The following is a 14,423-nucleotide window of genomic DNA, read 5'->3' as shown; positions in this document are numbered from 1 at the left end:
GGAGAAAGAGGTATGTCTATGTGTGTGTATATATATATATATATATATATATATATATATATATATATATATATATGTGTGTGTGTGATGTGATGGGAGAAGGACCTATAAATTAATGGATATAAAAACAGGGACAAAAATAGATCTTTTTGGACTCAGGTTCAAGGAAAAATCATTTTTAAATTATGTAAGTCAGTTAGGTAAATGTGAAAAATAGCCAGACATTTGATTATATTAAGGAGTTACTTTTTAAGATAGTATACCTTGTCATGCTTTCATCTTTTAGAACTAGATATTGCAATATTTAAAAATTAAATAGCATGATATATATAATTTGTTTCACATTATGTAGAGATGATGGCAAGTATGAATATAAATGTAACCAGATCAGCTCATGTGTTGATGACTGCTGATTCTGAGTGTTAATATATTCTCTCTACATTTGAATATGTTTGAGAATTTCTGTAATATAAGAAATATATAAAGCCATTAAATTTGAAACCCCAAATGAAAGGAGCCTATTATTTAAAAATATTTGAATAGACTAACTTGTCTAAACAGAAATAGAAAAATGTAATTAAGCAATACAAAGTTTAAATGTGAACAAAGTTCCAGCCATTCTTAAATATTTCAACATTAGGTAGTTGGGGGGCAATTTTACCAAATAATAAGCAAATAAGTAACCACCATCTCACATAAACACATCTAAAGAACACAAAACCATCAGAAATTTTTCAACTCATTTTCCTAGGCTAGCTCTCTTTGGTAAGAAAACCACCATCTGAGGACACACTGCAAAAAGAACACTTGAGCCAACATCATCCACGCAGAGGCCAAGATTCTAAATAAATCCTTACAGTACAGCTGTGAATACAGTCTGTGTCCAAGGAATGTAAAAATATTATTAGAATAAAAAATGGTCTAAAATATCACCACATTAACAGATTAGGTTTTGTTTTGTTTAAGGCATTTAATCATGTCCTAAGGTTCAAAAAAGACTTTGGGGGGAAAAAAAACCACAAATGCATTTAATAACATTTAACAAACTAACATTAAAAAGGAAGTTTCGTTTGCCAAATTCTACAGTATTCAAACTTAAGTGTAAAATACGAACTGTTAGGAGCATTCCTGTTAACATAAGGAGCAAGACATAGCAGTATATCACCAGGAAATATAGCCAGAGATAATAAGATACAAAATTAAATAAATGTTAGGAATATTAAAAAAGAAACAGAACTTCATTGTTAAAAACATGATTGTCGGGCTGGGGATGTGCCTCAAGCGGTAATGCGCTCACCTGGCATGCGCGGGGCACTGGGTTAGATCCTCAGCAACACAGAAAATAAAAGTAAAAAGATGTTGTGTCCACTGAAAACAGAAAAATAAATATTTAAAAATTCTCTTCTCTCTCTTTCTCTCTCTCTAAAAAAAAAAAAAAAATTGTCATTTTCAAAGACCCAAGGACAAGGCCATGGGTTATTCAAATAAATAAGTTAACTTCTGAAAGATGGTGTATAGATCTATACAAACTTTGACTATAGTAAAGTCAAAAGTCTTGCTGCACAAAGCAGTAATATTAGAACATACATGTAATATATTTGATACCACAAATGAGGATCAAATCTAAAATGAATTTCACTGCACAGTTCAATGCAATGTTAGATAAGGCCAAAAGATCTGGGTCTCCCAGGGTGTGGTGGCACATGCCTGCAATCTCAGTAGCTCTGGAGGCTGAGGCAGGAGGATTTTGAGTTCAAAGGCAGCCTAAGGGATTTAGGGAAGCCCTAAGCAATTTAGTGAGACTCTATCTCAAAATAAAAATAAAAAGGGCTGAGGGGACTGGGGTTGTGGCTCAGTGGTGGAGCACTTGCCTTGCATGTGTGAGCCCCTGGGTTTGCTCCTCAGTACCACATATAAATAAAAAAATAAGAAGGGGTGGGGGCAGGCTGGGGATGTAGCTCAGTGGCTAAGCACTCCTGGGTTCAATCCCCGGTATAAATAAATAAATGGAATTACATTTTAAAAAATAAAAATATAAAAGATCTGAGTCTCTTGAAATTATGCAAACATGCATATTTGCATAATTTCAAGAGAATATGTCTTGAAATTCCGAATTCCATTTATAGAGGCTCAAACGTTTGAAGTGAAAATTAGACCTGGGTGTGGGCCTGTAGCCAACTGAGGGAAGGGTCCTATCATATGCCTAGAACCAACAAGAGCTCTATGTGAGTTCGCTAAAACTACCCCTCCCCCATAATAGTGGAATCCTCTGACAAAGTATGACCCCTGCTGTCAACCCTGGGAGATTTCAAAGAAAGTCGCCAAAGACTGAATTTGGCTGGTGGAGAACCCCAGGATCACTCTGCATGTTCTCTTACAGTTCAGAACTTTTCCCGGGCTGCCTACCTTGCGCTGCATCCTCTCCATTTCAACTCTCATCTGCGGTGCAAACCCGTGATGGGTAAAGGCTTAAGCTGGAAAAGTGTCCAGAGCTTGCTGGGAATTTTTGTTTTTCTTTCTCCTCACAGAGCCTTTAATCTATGAGCTAGTAAACAAAATGTGGCTCTATTTTCTTATGTTACCAGGCACTCCGAAACAGAGAGGGCGCCAAAGAGTCACCCCCATATTGTACCACAGTGCAGGAAGCCCTGAAAATTTCCTACGCAAGGGCGAGGGGCCGGATATGTTCCCCCCACTGACTTCCGCCACTGAAATCTAGGAGATGAAACTTTATTGTAAAAGAAATGGCGTCAGCTTAGCAGCAGGAGGAACCCAGGTCTTTCCACAAGGTAAAGATGTTAAATAAGGTTTGAAGGGACCCCTTACATTCGAAAACAGAAAGCCCTCCCAGCCCGCCTCTGCCATCAGCCTCAGAGGACCCTGGTTGGGGACTGCCTGGTATACTACCTTCCGAATTCCATTTATAGAGGCTCAAGCGTTTGAAGTGAAAATTAGACCTGGGTGTTGGCCTGTAGACATCTGCCTAGAACCAACAAAGGCTTTATGTGAATTCTCTAAAACTACCCCTCCCCCATAATAGTGGAATCCTCTGACAAAGTATGAGCCCTGCTGTCAACCCTGGGAGATTTCAAGCAGAGGTGGTTGGAAGAACTGTGCCCCACTGCCACCTCTAACTACTCCAAGTCATTGAAGGTATTAGACTAGAGTGTTTATCCCAGACAAGTAGAGAAAGGAGCCCAAGCTCTGCCATTAATCAGTGAAATGCCTCCACGTGACTTTGGTGGAAAACTGCCCTTCCTCCTCCTCCCGCCCCAAAAGTAAACTGAGGTTTGTCCACATGGTGCATGCCTGTAATCCCGACCCTTTCCTTCCCCCTCCCCCTTCTCCCCTCGCTCCTCTCTCCCCTCCCCTTCCCCTCCTCATCCTTCCCCCTGGACACCCCTCTCCTCTCTCCCCCACACCTTTTCCCCCCTCCCTCATCCTTCTGCCCTCCCTCATTCTCCCCCCCATCCTTCTGCCCTCCCTCATCCTTACCCGCTTCCCTCATCCTACCCCTCCATCCCTCTCCTCTTTCCCCGCTCCCCTCTCCCTTACCCCACAGAAGTATTACAGAGCCACGCCCCTGACTTGAGCCCTCTGAAACCAATGGCTTGCTGTAAAAAAAAAAAAAAAAAAAAAAAAAACAGTTGACGCCCCCAGTTTAACTTTGTGTGTGTGTGCGCGCGCCAGGAATTGAACCCAGGGACGCTCAACGACTAAGCCATAGCCCCAGCCTTTTTTAATATTTTATTTAAAGACAGGGTCTGGCTGAGTTGCTTAGGGCCTCGCTAAGTTGTTGAGGCTTTCTTTGAACTCGGCAATCCTCCTGCCTCAGCATCCCAAGCTGCTGGGATTATAGGCATGCACCACCCCTCCAGGCCTCAGTTTAATTTTCTGGTGGGCACAGAGTACTTAAGAACCTTGGTGTAAGGCTAAATTCAGCAGAGGGAGGATTCTCCAGGGTAATGAAGAGTTACATTCAGAAACTTGAGCAAGGACCAGGGAGACTTTCTCTCCCAGAACAAAGGAAGCCCCACAGAGCACCTAATTTGTTCCTACTGCTGTGAGCTCATCAGCAGTACTGTCAGGTTAAAGTATTCCTTACTTTATTCTTAGTGGTCACAGGAGGATGAAATCCTTGGCCTGACAGGGCAGTGACAAGTCATTAGAGGGTAGCCACCCAGGCCCTTCTGAAAGTCAAAGTGAAGAGTGAGGGAGGAACACCCTGCCTTTTTTGATAACTTTGGGAAGCCTTAAGTATATCTGTCATTCTGAGTGCCTTGACTCTACATATACACAACATACTTAGGAATATCATGTGAGTGAGGGCCTTGGTCTGATTGGTATTAACCTCAAGTTTGCAGAGGGAAATGTATTAAGCAGCCAAGGTGAGGAGTTCTGGTGAGAAATGGTGAATTCATACTGAGAAAATAGGGGGTTTCAGAAAACTCTAGCAGGGTTGTGATTCCTGAAAGGCATTTCTGGAGAAGATATGTTACTATGAAGCCTCCCTAATTTGTTCCTCAGTAATCTGAGCGATGTGAAGGCCTTGTGTGAGGGTCTAGGTCTCAGGTCAGTAGAGGAAGAGCAATAAGATACCAGAAGAGGCAAAGATGAGGACCCTGAGGGAAGATTGATGGGTATTATTACCCCAGGATAGAAAGGATCTTACAGAGTTCTTCCATTGCAACCTTTCCAGGTTGTCCCCAGCAGATAAAGTCATATGAGATTCTCTCATTTTCTCACACAGGGAGATGAAAGCTTTGTAATGAGGGAGTCAGTCAGTATGGTTAAGCACAGAGATCACAGGTCCTTCCAGAAACCAAAGTAATGGTCCTGAATGTGAATTGAGGAAAATATTCCCTACCCCAAAATAAAAGAGGCTTCACAGGATCTGCAACTGTCAGACATTGTGTCAGCCCCAATGGGATACAGGTGGGACTGGAGGGCTGCAGCCTAAACACACTAGCTATTTTCACAGTGCCTTGTGGGAAGCCTCATGGGGAGAAGGAACTTCATGAATTCTTTGAGCAGTGCCCTCCAGGAAAAGTAGGAAGGTGGTTGGTATCTCCTTGCAGAAGGTGATTACATAATCTCTCTCTCTTTTCTCCAGGACATTGAATCACCTGTCCTTTTTCTGACACTCCTGCTTACTTTTTGTGGCCAGTCATCATGCCTCGGGGTCAGAAGAGTAAGCTCCGTGCCCGGGAGAGACGCCGCCAGGCTCAAGAAGAACCCAAGAATAAGGGTAATGTTCAAGCGACTGCAGCCAAAGAAGAGACTCACTCTTCCTCATGTTCTCATTTCAAAGATACCCCCAAGAGTTCATCTACTCCTGGAGCAATCAGCAATCAAAAAGAACCTGGGCAAGCCCCATCTACTGTGGTGACTGCTGCTACAGCTGTTTCACATAAAACAGCTAATGGAGACACCAAGTACCGGGTTGAGGGAAAGCCAAATGTCTCACAGGCTATCATTGAGCACTGGCACAAAAACGTTGTAGACCAGAAGGTTACAGTATTGGTTCATTACCTGCTGTATAAGTATCGAATGAAAGAGCCCATTACAAAGGCAGATATGCTGAGAAATGTAATCCAAATGTGCAAGAATCGCTACTCTGAGATTCTGAAGCAAGCCTCTGAGCACCTGGAGCTGGTCTTTGGCCTTGACATGAAGGAAGTGGATCCAAACAAGAATATCTATGTACTCATCAACAAGCTGGAACTAGACCACAATGCAAAAGTGAATGATAACAGAGGTATACCCAAGACCGGCCTGCTGATGACTATCCTGGGTGTGATCTTCACAAAGGGTAACTGTGCCAGTGAGGAGCAAGTCTGGGCAGTACTAAATATGATGGGGGTGTATGATGGGAAGAGGCACTTCATCTTTGGGGATCCCAGGAAGCTGATAACCAGAGATTTAGTGAAGGAAAAGTACCTGGAGTATCGGCAGGTGGCCAACAGTGATCCTCCACGCTATGAATTCCTGTGGGGCCCAAGATCCCATGCTGAAACCAGCAAGATGAAAGTCCTAGAGTTTTTGGCTAAGATCCATAATACCATTCCTAATGCCTTCCCAGGCTGGTATGAGGAGGCTTTGAAAGATGAGGAAGAAAGAGCCCAAGCCAAACTTACAGCTAAGGCCCATAATGCTGCCATAGCCAATTCTCGTCCCAAGATCACATCCAGCAGCTTTTCTTGTCCCAAGTGAAGGCTAAGAAAAATGCATTATGATTTTGAACAGGAAAGCTAATCTTCTCTTCAGTGAAAAGGTAGGGTGAAGCTGGTGACAACACAGTGTATAACGTGTATCCTTGTTCTATATGGTAACTTAGTTATTTGTTTAACTATTGTTCTGTTTAATAGAAGGTTTACATAATTTCAGAATCCAAGCTTATGAATGGAATGATTTATGCATTTATTGATGCTTATAAGCTGCAAGAGTCTTAATATTTTACAGAATAAATTGAGAGACTTTCCATTTATTTAGTGATTTGAAACAAGATAACAGAAGAACGTGGATTATGCATTTCCTTGGAAATATGAAAGAACTCAGCAGCTAAATAGACTGAAATAACTAAAGGAAAAAAAAGTAAAAGATGATAAATTGCTGTATTTTGTTATCACTTTTGGCCTGTCCTATAAAATTAAGAGATATATGCTTGGATTTGTTTAGCTTCTTCAAGAATATAGTAGAAACTATATCATAATAAATTCTTTTGCACACAGCTGTCCTCATTTATTTCTTAAACATTACCTGGGCATCTGCTTATAGAAGCCTCTATGCTAATATTTGGAATATCAGGATAAACAAGATCCACCCTTGCCCACTAAATTTTAGAATCTAGGAACAGCTGTCATTTTAAGAAGATAGCAAGTTAAAAGAAGTCAGGAGAATACAGATGAGAGTAGTCAGGTTCAAATGCCCTCAGACAAGTGGGTGGGGGGCTTTAAGAAACTGTCAGTCCTTCAGTATGAATCAAGTTGTAACTAGCTGGGGAGTGGATCAGATGAGGCTATGGGAGTGGTAAGCAGGGGCCTGATCCTCAAAATGAAGTGTCAATAGTTAAAAGACTAATGCCTGAAATAGAAACTGCTTTTAGAAATTACTTTGGAGTCACAGATAAAACAGATTTCTTCCTAATGAAAGGGGCTCTGCCTCCTGTCCCAGTATCCTTTTTACATTATAGTAGAGCACATTGCACAAATTATGTGTTTTATGCAGATCAGGTCTAGGAAGTTTCTGAGAAATAAGGGTCACCTGATAGGAATGTCCTTGGAAGCCACCCTGCTGGAAATATTTGCTGTGGCCTGGAAAGGATACCAGTCAATTAAAAGCACATCTTTTTAGGTTGTCTTGAGTATAATTTGCAAACTCCTAAATGAGGGATAGATTTTGAATGGTTGTGAACTAAATGAAAAAAGTGTGGTTTGGATGAAAAGACAGAAGGGAAGGAAGGAGTAAGTCCTTGAAAGTAATCCTGAAATCATTAAGTTGCATCCAGCTGGAGAAGAATCTGTCACACCCACAATAAATAACATGTCCCTAAAAAGTTATATAATGCCAGGTGTGGCGGTGCACTCCTGCAATTTCAACAACTTTAGCAAGGCCCTACGCAACTTTGTGAGACCCTGTCCCAAGAAAAAGGGCTCAGAATGTAGCTCAGTGGTAAATTAACCCAGGTTTAATCCCCAGTATTCCTGCATCCCCCAAAAAAGTTGTATAGTAAATAACTCAGTTTTACTTGCTATACATTATTTTCGATGAGTTGTGTGCTATTACCAGAGTGCTGCATACTCTCTGACATCTCTTGTTTTACAAAAATCACAGAGCAGATTTTGATAGGGTCTGTGTCAAATTAATAGTACTGGCTGTCAATTATTAAAGAGGCAATAAATTCCAGGCACTGTGCCAGAGACTTTCAGACATTACATATATCCCAAGAGTCCTAAAAGGCAGTGCTTATCAAGCTCACTTCACAAAAAGCTTGAGCCTTATAGAACTTTGCAGTGTACCTGACTTCATGGCTCCTATGTGTCAGAACCCTGGTCTCAATTTGTTTAAGCCACATAGTGAGCACTTTCCTACATGAGGCAAATGTTATGTCTTCATTAATTTTCCTTCTCACTACTACATAATGTTTCTGGACAGTGAAAAGAAGGAACCTAGGGTTGATATACCAATCCCAGTTGTAATAAATAAAGGAGAAAATGAGAATTACATATTATCTGGGGATTGCTTATGGGCCTCACTTGCCTGATAGCCACCTGTCCCTGACCCCAGGAGTATTGACTTTGCCCAAGAGCTGTCACATGGGACCAGGCCCAGCATTCCAGATTTATAACGCTCTTCCCCTGAGTCAGCACCAGTGGGCCCTCAAGGCCAAATCTGCATCATGACCTGCTGTCCAGCTCTTCCCTGCTTCCTCCAACAGAGGTTGTATCTGAGATCACCATGTGGGAAAGAAAGCTCTGAATGTCCTTCCTTTACCCTGACTTAGAGAACCCTGACTCCCTACAAATGTGCCCTTGTCCTTCATTTCACTCACTGTAGAATACCCCTGATAAAATAGCCCCTTCCACATAATTCTTTACTTTGGCAGTGATGTATAGTTCTGCTTATATCTGTTTTGGGTATTTTCACCAATGGTTTCTCTTTTATTTCCTCCAATTGCCTTGTAAGTTGAGTCAAATTTGGCACAAAATCTACTGATTCTTGAAAGATAACTCAAGTTAGAAAGTTTTTAGGAAGCAGGTGAGATTAAAAAGAATGAAGAACATAATTTAATGATTTATTTGAGACTGGCACTGAATAAATACACTGATGAGTGAGCTTAACTAAATGGCAAAAAATAAAATTGAAAACTCCCTCTTTAGTGGTGGCTTAATAAATAAAGACCCAAGAAATCACTCTTTAACCACATGTCTAGAAGCTGGATTCGTTTGTTGTTGTTGTTATTGAAGAATTTAATTTAATTTAATTTAATTTTATGTGGTATTGAGGTTTGAACCCAGTGCCTCACACGTGTTAGGCAAGTACTCTATCACTGAGCTACAACCCCAGCCCTAGAAGCTAGATTCTTTAAAATCCTAGGGTCCTTCCAAGAGAACATAATATTTTTTTAAATATTTAATTTTTAGTTGTAGTTGGACACAATACCTTTATTTCATTTATTTTTATGTGGTGCTGAGGATTGAACCCAGGGCCTCACACATGCTAAGCAAGTGCTCAACCGCTGAGCCACAACCCCAGCCCTGTTTTTTTATGCTGATGTAACAAACTACCATACATTATGGGACTTAAGCAACACACATTTATTATCTCACACTTCTGTAGGTGAGAAGTGTGTGCTGCTGCTGCTTCTGGTTTATTTTCCTAGTTACCTAAGTCCAAATAGAAATTTCAAAGCTTGGCTTCTTATTTGGAAACACTGGGGAGAATCTTATTCCAGCTTTGTTCAGGTTGTTCTCAGAATCTGGTCCTATGAGGAATCTAGTTCTTGGTAGTTTTGAGTGAGAAATGAGTTTCCTTGCTAACTATCAGCTGGAGCTGCCATAGTTCCTTGAGGCCTCTCTGAAGTCTTGAATGTGGCTTCCTACTTTTTGAATGAGAAATGGCACATTAAACCTATCTCATGCTTGGAATGTAACATTCCCCTCTGCTGCATCTCTCTTCTGCCTTAGTCAGAAATTTCTGTGCTTCTAAGGGCTTATGCAATTAGAATGGTCTGTGCAGACTATCCAGTATAACCTATTTTTAAGGTCCATTCCATAATTTTAATTATATTTGCAAAGTGCCTTTGGCCATGTAACATAACATGCCTTTCAGGGATAAGAGTATGGAAATCTTTGTGGAATATTCAGTCTACCACAGAGGTAGAAAATGTCTCCCTGGAAGAAATTCCAGCTTTGATAAGAAAATAAAAAATAATTCACCATCATTCTCCTGACTTTTGTCTATATCTACCCCAAGGGAAAATTCTGGCTTTTTCATTGCGCTTAAGGGCACCTGTACAAGTGTTTAGGTATGTTCATCAGGTGGGGGGTGGTGATAGCAGAGACTCACAAGTTATGATTTTTGACCAAAGACAAAACAAAATAATAAATTTCTCAGTCTTTAGAGATTATAGAGGTTAGTGTAAAGGTTAGTATGGAAAGATGCTACTGAATAGAAAAGGGTGAACCCTTCTTGCAGAGATTTATTGAATCATTTTGAAAAATGGTGTGATCCTAGATTTGAAAACACTTGTCATAGATAGGCACAAGAAAGTGCTTCTGAATAGCAATGATATTTTATATTTTCATAAAAACCTTCCAAGAACAAAGAAGGCTATCATCATAACAAATTATAATAGTAGCTTTTTATTGGGTGCCTACAAAGTAACAGTTAATTGAAGAGACTACAATTTCTCATGTACTTTGTGTCTTGCTTTCTATTCTTGGTTTATATGGAGACTATATTGCCAGTTTATTTGTGGTTAGGAAAGGACATGTCACTAACCTTGAAAAAATGTGAGCAGAATTGTGATTTTTTACTTTAGATCAAGGCACTTGAGAGCCTGTCTGCCATCTTCATGCTTTCTGTTCCATCCAGTAATGACCATGTAAAATCCATGTTTAGATGTGGAGCCATATGTTGGAAGTAACCTAGATCCCTAGGTCATCTGACAGCAGAGAAACACCTGCCAATTCACATCAAATTTTATTTGCATATGAAATAAACTTTTTAAATTAATTAATTTATTTTAATTAGGTATATATGACAGCAGAATGCATTTTTATTCATTATGCACAATTGCAGCACAACTTTACATTTCTATGGTTGTACACAATATAGGGTCACACCATATGTGCAGTCATACATGTACCTAGGGTAATGATGTTCATCTCATTCCACCACAAAATAAACTTTTGATATGTTAAGCTTGTTAGCTGCAGGATAACCCTCGCACTCAAACCCCACTCTGTCTGGTGCTTTATCACCTGTTTGCGTCAAGTCTGAACACTCAACCCCACTCAAGGCCGAACACCAGTCTGGTAACAGAAACCCACATCTGACCCCTGCCCCATCTGCCTGAAGGCAGAAGATGACACCCTTAGCAACTACTATGTGATCCAATCATTGTACACCAAGAAGGCAGCTTGCAGACCCAGAGACCCCATTAGATTTGGGCTATAAAAACTCCCTCCTATGGGGCCTTTCTCTCTCTCTTGCTCTCTGTCTCTCTTGCTCTCTTGCTCTTGCTCTCTCTGTCTCCCTCTCTTGCTTTCGCTCTCTCTCTCTCTTCTCTCTCTCTCTCTCTCTCTCTCTCTCTCTCTCTCTCTCTCTCTCTCTCTCTCCTCGCTTTTGCACTGCTGCAATAAAGCTCTCTTGGTCGTTCTGAGTGTTGTGGTCACTTTCCTTTCAAAGCTATTCAGATTTCAGGCTCTCCTATTACGTTGTATATATCCTATATGTGTGTATAACACACAGCTACTTTTTCTGCTGTTACTCTTATTGAAATATTTTAATTACAAAGAAGAAAGGACATATTATTGTAGTAAATAATTCTAAAATACAGATAAATACAAACTCTGCTTCCTCCAAAATTCGGTTTCTCCTCAAAGATAACCACATTAAAAATACTGCATGTAGTATTTTAACATTTATTTAAGGCTTTTTCGTCTATATACAAGTTTTAACATAAATTTATAACTGTCATAATATCATTCTGCCTCATACCCTTGCCACTGACTAAAATGAATGCAATATCTTTCTGTGTCAATACTTATAGATCCACTTCACTACTTTAACTATTCCCTAGAATTACAAAGTATGTATGTGCCACAATTAACTGAACCAATCTCCTCCTGATGGACACACAAATTGCTTCCCATTTGTTGCTATGATTACAATTGATAACAACATTTTATAGAACATCAATTTTTGAGCAAACATGCATGTTTCATTATAAGAAAGATGTGTAAAAACACAAATTAAAGTGGAAAGAGTGTGAGAACTGTAAATTTTTATGAATATTGCTCACATTATTTTGTTCCAATGAAGCTGTACCAATTTATATTCTCACATATTAATGAATGTGAATAAATTAATATCTCACAGGCATTTTATTTTATCAAATTTTTAAAATTTTGGTTAAAGTTGATTGAAAATTGATTGTCACTCTTATTTTAATTTGTATCTCCTTGTTTTCTAAGAAAGTCTTGCAGGAATTGTACTTAATTCCTTACATACATAAAGTAAAATTTCAATAATGTTGTCTTGAACAACAGTGGGTACATAATTTAGCATACTGATATGCCAATAAAATATATCTCTTTACTTTGAGGAGAAACAATTTGGTCGAATGATCAAATGCCAGGAATGGACCCACACAGGAAACCCACAGTTAATGAGGGGTTTCAGGAGAGTAAAACAATTTTCAGAATGCATGAGACATATCATAAGCTAATCCTAGTCCAGAGAACCTACAGAAGCTGGAAGTCAAATATCCACTTCTGACTTGTAGCATAGTGTTACTGAAAGTTCGGTCCTTGTCCCTGATGCCAATTCATGGCCAATTGGATAACAAGGGCATGGTTTTGAGAAAAAGGAAGATGAAGGTTTATTGCTTTGCTAGCAAAGGAAGAGCATGGGGACTCCAGTCCCACAGGCTGTGGTTCTGCCCATAAGGGAGAATAGGGCTTTTAAAGGAGCTCCTCAAAGGCTGCATTCCAGGTGTGTCCCACCCGGTCCTGTGTGCCCTGATGGTGTATGGAAATTCACTTGTTAATTTGGAAGAAAGTCACTTCCTAGATCTTCTGATGATATCTCCTTCCTGTGCTGGGTGTGTGCACTCAAGGACAGATAACTTATAGGCCAAGGATGGGGAAAAGGTAATATTGTTCCTTGTCCCAGGTTAGGGAGGGGAAGAGGAAGAAGAGGAAAAGAAAAAAAAAATAATGTCCCTTTTAAAATAAGCAGCTGAGGGCTATATTCCAAAGTTGAAGTGGACCACTGTTACAATAGGGTAAAGAAGGAAGGAGAGAAAATGGAGAATCTTGGATAACTTTGATGACAAAGCTTGAGAGTCTCTGAATCATTATTAGCATGATGATCTGAGTGAATGGATCAATTGGACAAAATGATCAGAGGCATTACAGACACCCACCCTCAGAATCTCCTTTACCCACTCACTTGTCAGGTAGAGTATGTCAAGTTCCTCTGCATCACTCAGTGATATTAATGGATTCTGGAAGAGCAGCATCTCTTCAGTGCTTTTATTACATCTCTTCAGTATCTTTATTACTGTTATAACCCTGACTTGATTGAATTGGAAATTTTTTTAAAAAACGGATTCTGTACTAGCCATTCCCAAAGTTATTGTGTGACCTGTAGTAAAAATTTCTATCACCTTTTACTATGAAGTGAGGACAATAAACCAGGTGTCAGGTGGTTCAATGCATTCTTGCCAGCATTCCAGGCCTAGGAATTCTTGTGATCCCTGACAAGAATGGATATTTCTTCCGCTGTATATGTGTCCCTTCCACCACAGAGGTTGATGCTGTAAAACTGGGTGTGATTGGTGATTAAAGACAGTTACAACAGGGCAAGTAGGGGCCATGAATAATACAAGGGAGTATGTGGGTGTAAAGAGGCGGTAGTCCCTGAAGCTAATTACTTCACTGACTCTATAGTAAAGGGTTGAGTGTAGATATATCTTGAAAAATGATCCTGATGTTATCCCCAGCTTATATTGCTTCCCATAGTCCCTGATTTCTCTGCAGAACAATGCTATTTTTGTGACTATGTCTGGTGGCCTTTGTTGTTATCAGATGCTAAAGGAGGGGGCTTATCTTCAATACAAACATTTCCAGGTGGTTGCATAAACACTAAAGATAGTACAGTTCCTTTATAAATTGAAGGGGTGACAGGTATATGTGGAATCAAAATCTCTACATTTATTACTGTCATAACCTTGACTTGATTGAATTGAAAATTTAAAGAAAAAAAAGGATTTTGTACTAGCGATTGCCAAAATTATTGCATGCATTCTATGCGGTAAAAATTTATGTCAACTTTTACTGTGAGATGAGGGCATTGAACCAGTTACCATCCTTAGGCTGACTAAGGGAGAGTTCCAGACCCTAAGAGAAGTAAAAGTGAAAACCCTAAGGAAGTTCTGAGAGAATTGCTCACTTCAGAAAAGACCGTTTAGCCCAGAACCTGGTGCCTGGTTAGTACTGCTAAGTCCATGCCCAGATGATAGGCTGAGGTACCTTTTCACTTCATATGGAGACTGAGGATCATAGAGTATAAGGTGAGGTGACTGGGGAGAACAACATTGATTTCTGACTGGATGACTCAGATCAGGAGAGAGAGAGGAGTCCCAGCCCTCACAGGAGTAGAAGAAAGACCCCTGTGTGAGCTGTTTCAGAATA

At 40.0% G+C, this 14,423-nt stretch overlaps 1 protein-coding gene and 1 long non-coding RNA gene across 2 annotated transcripts in view; one reads left to right on the top strand and one right to left on the bottom strand.

Moving 5' to 3' along the window:
* Positions 1 to 14,423, bottom strand: part of LOC144371646 (uncharacterized) — a 217,573-nt gene that overhangs the window by 41,039 nt on the left and 162,111 nt on the right. The gene's annotated exons all lie outside the window — the stretch shown is intronic.
* On the top strand, positions 2,696 to 6,717 carry LOC120883652 (melanoma-associated antigen B10-like). The gene is made up of 2 exons (XM_040288164.2): positions 2,696 to 2,789; positions 5,114 to 6,717. The coding sequence occupies exon 2, from the start codon at positions 5,173 to 5,175 to the stop codon at positions 6,211 to 6,213; it is 1,041 nt and encodes a 346-aa protein (XP_040144098.1). The 5' UTR covers positions 2,696 to 2,789; positions 5,114 to 5,172; the 3' UTR covers positions 6,214 to 6,717.

The sequence above is a fragment of the Ictidomys tridecemlineatus genome, chromosome X (assembly GCF_052094955.1).
Source record: "Ictidomys tridecemlineatus isolate mIctTri1 chromosome X, mIctTri1.hap1, whole genome shotgun sequence".
In the NCBI taxonomy this organism is placed as follows: domain Eukaryota; kingdom Metazoa; phylum Chordata; class Mammalia; order Rodentia; family Sciuridae; genus Ictidomys; species Ictidomys tridecemlineatus.
Note: the sequence above shows the minus strand (reverse complement) of the source record. Positions and strands in the feature narration are given on the sequence as shown.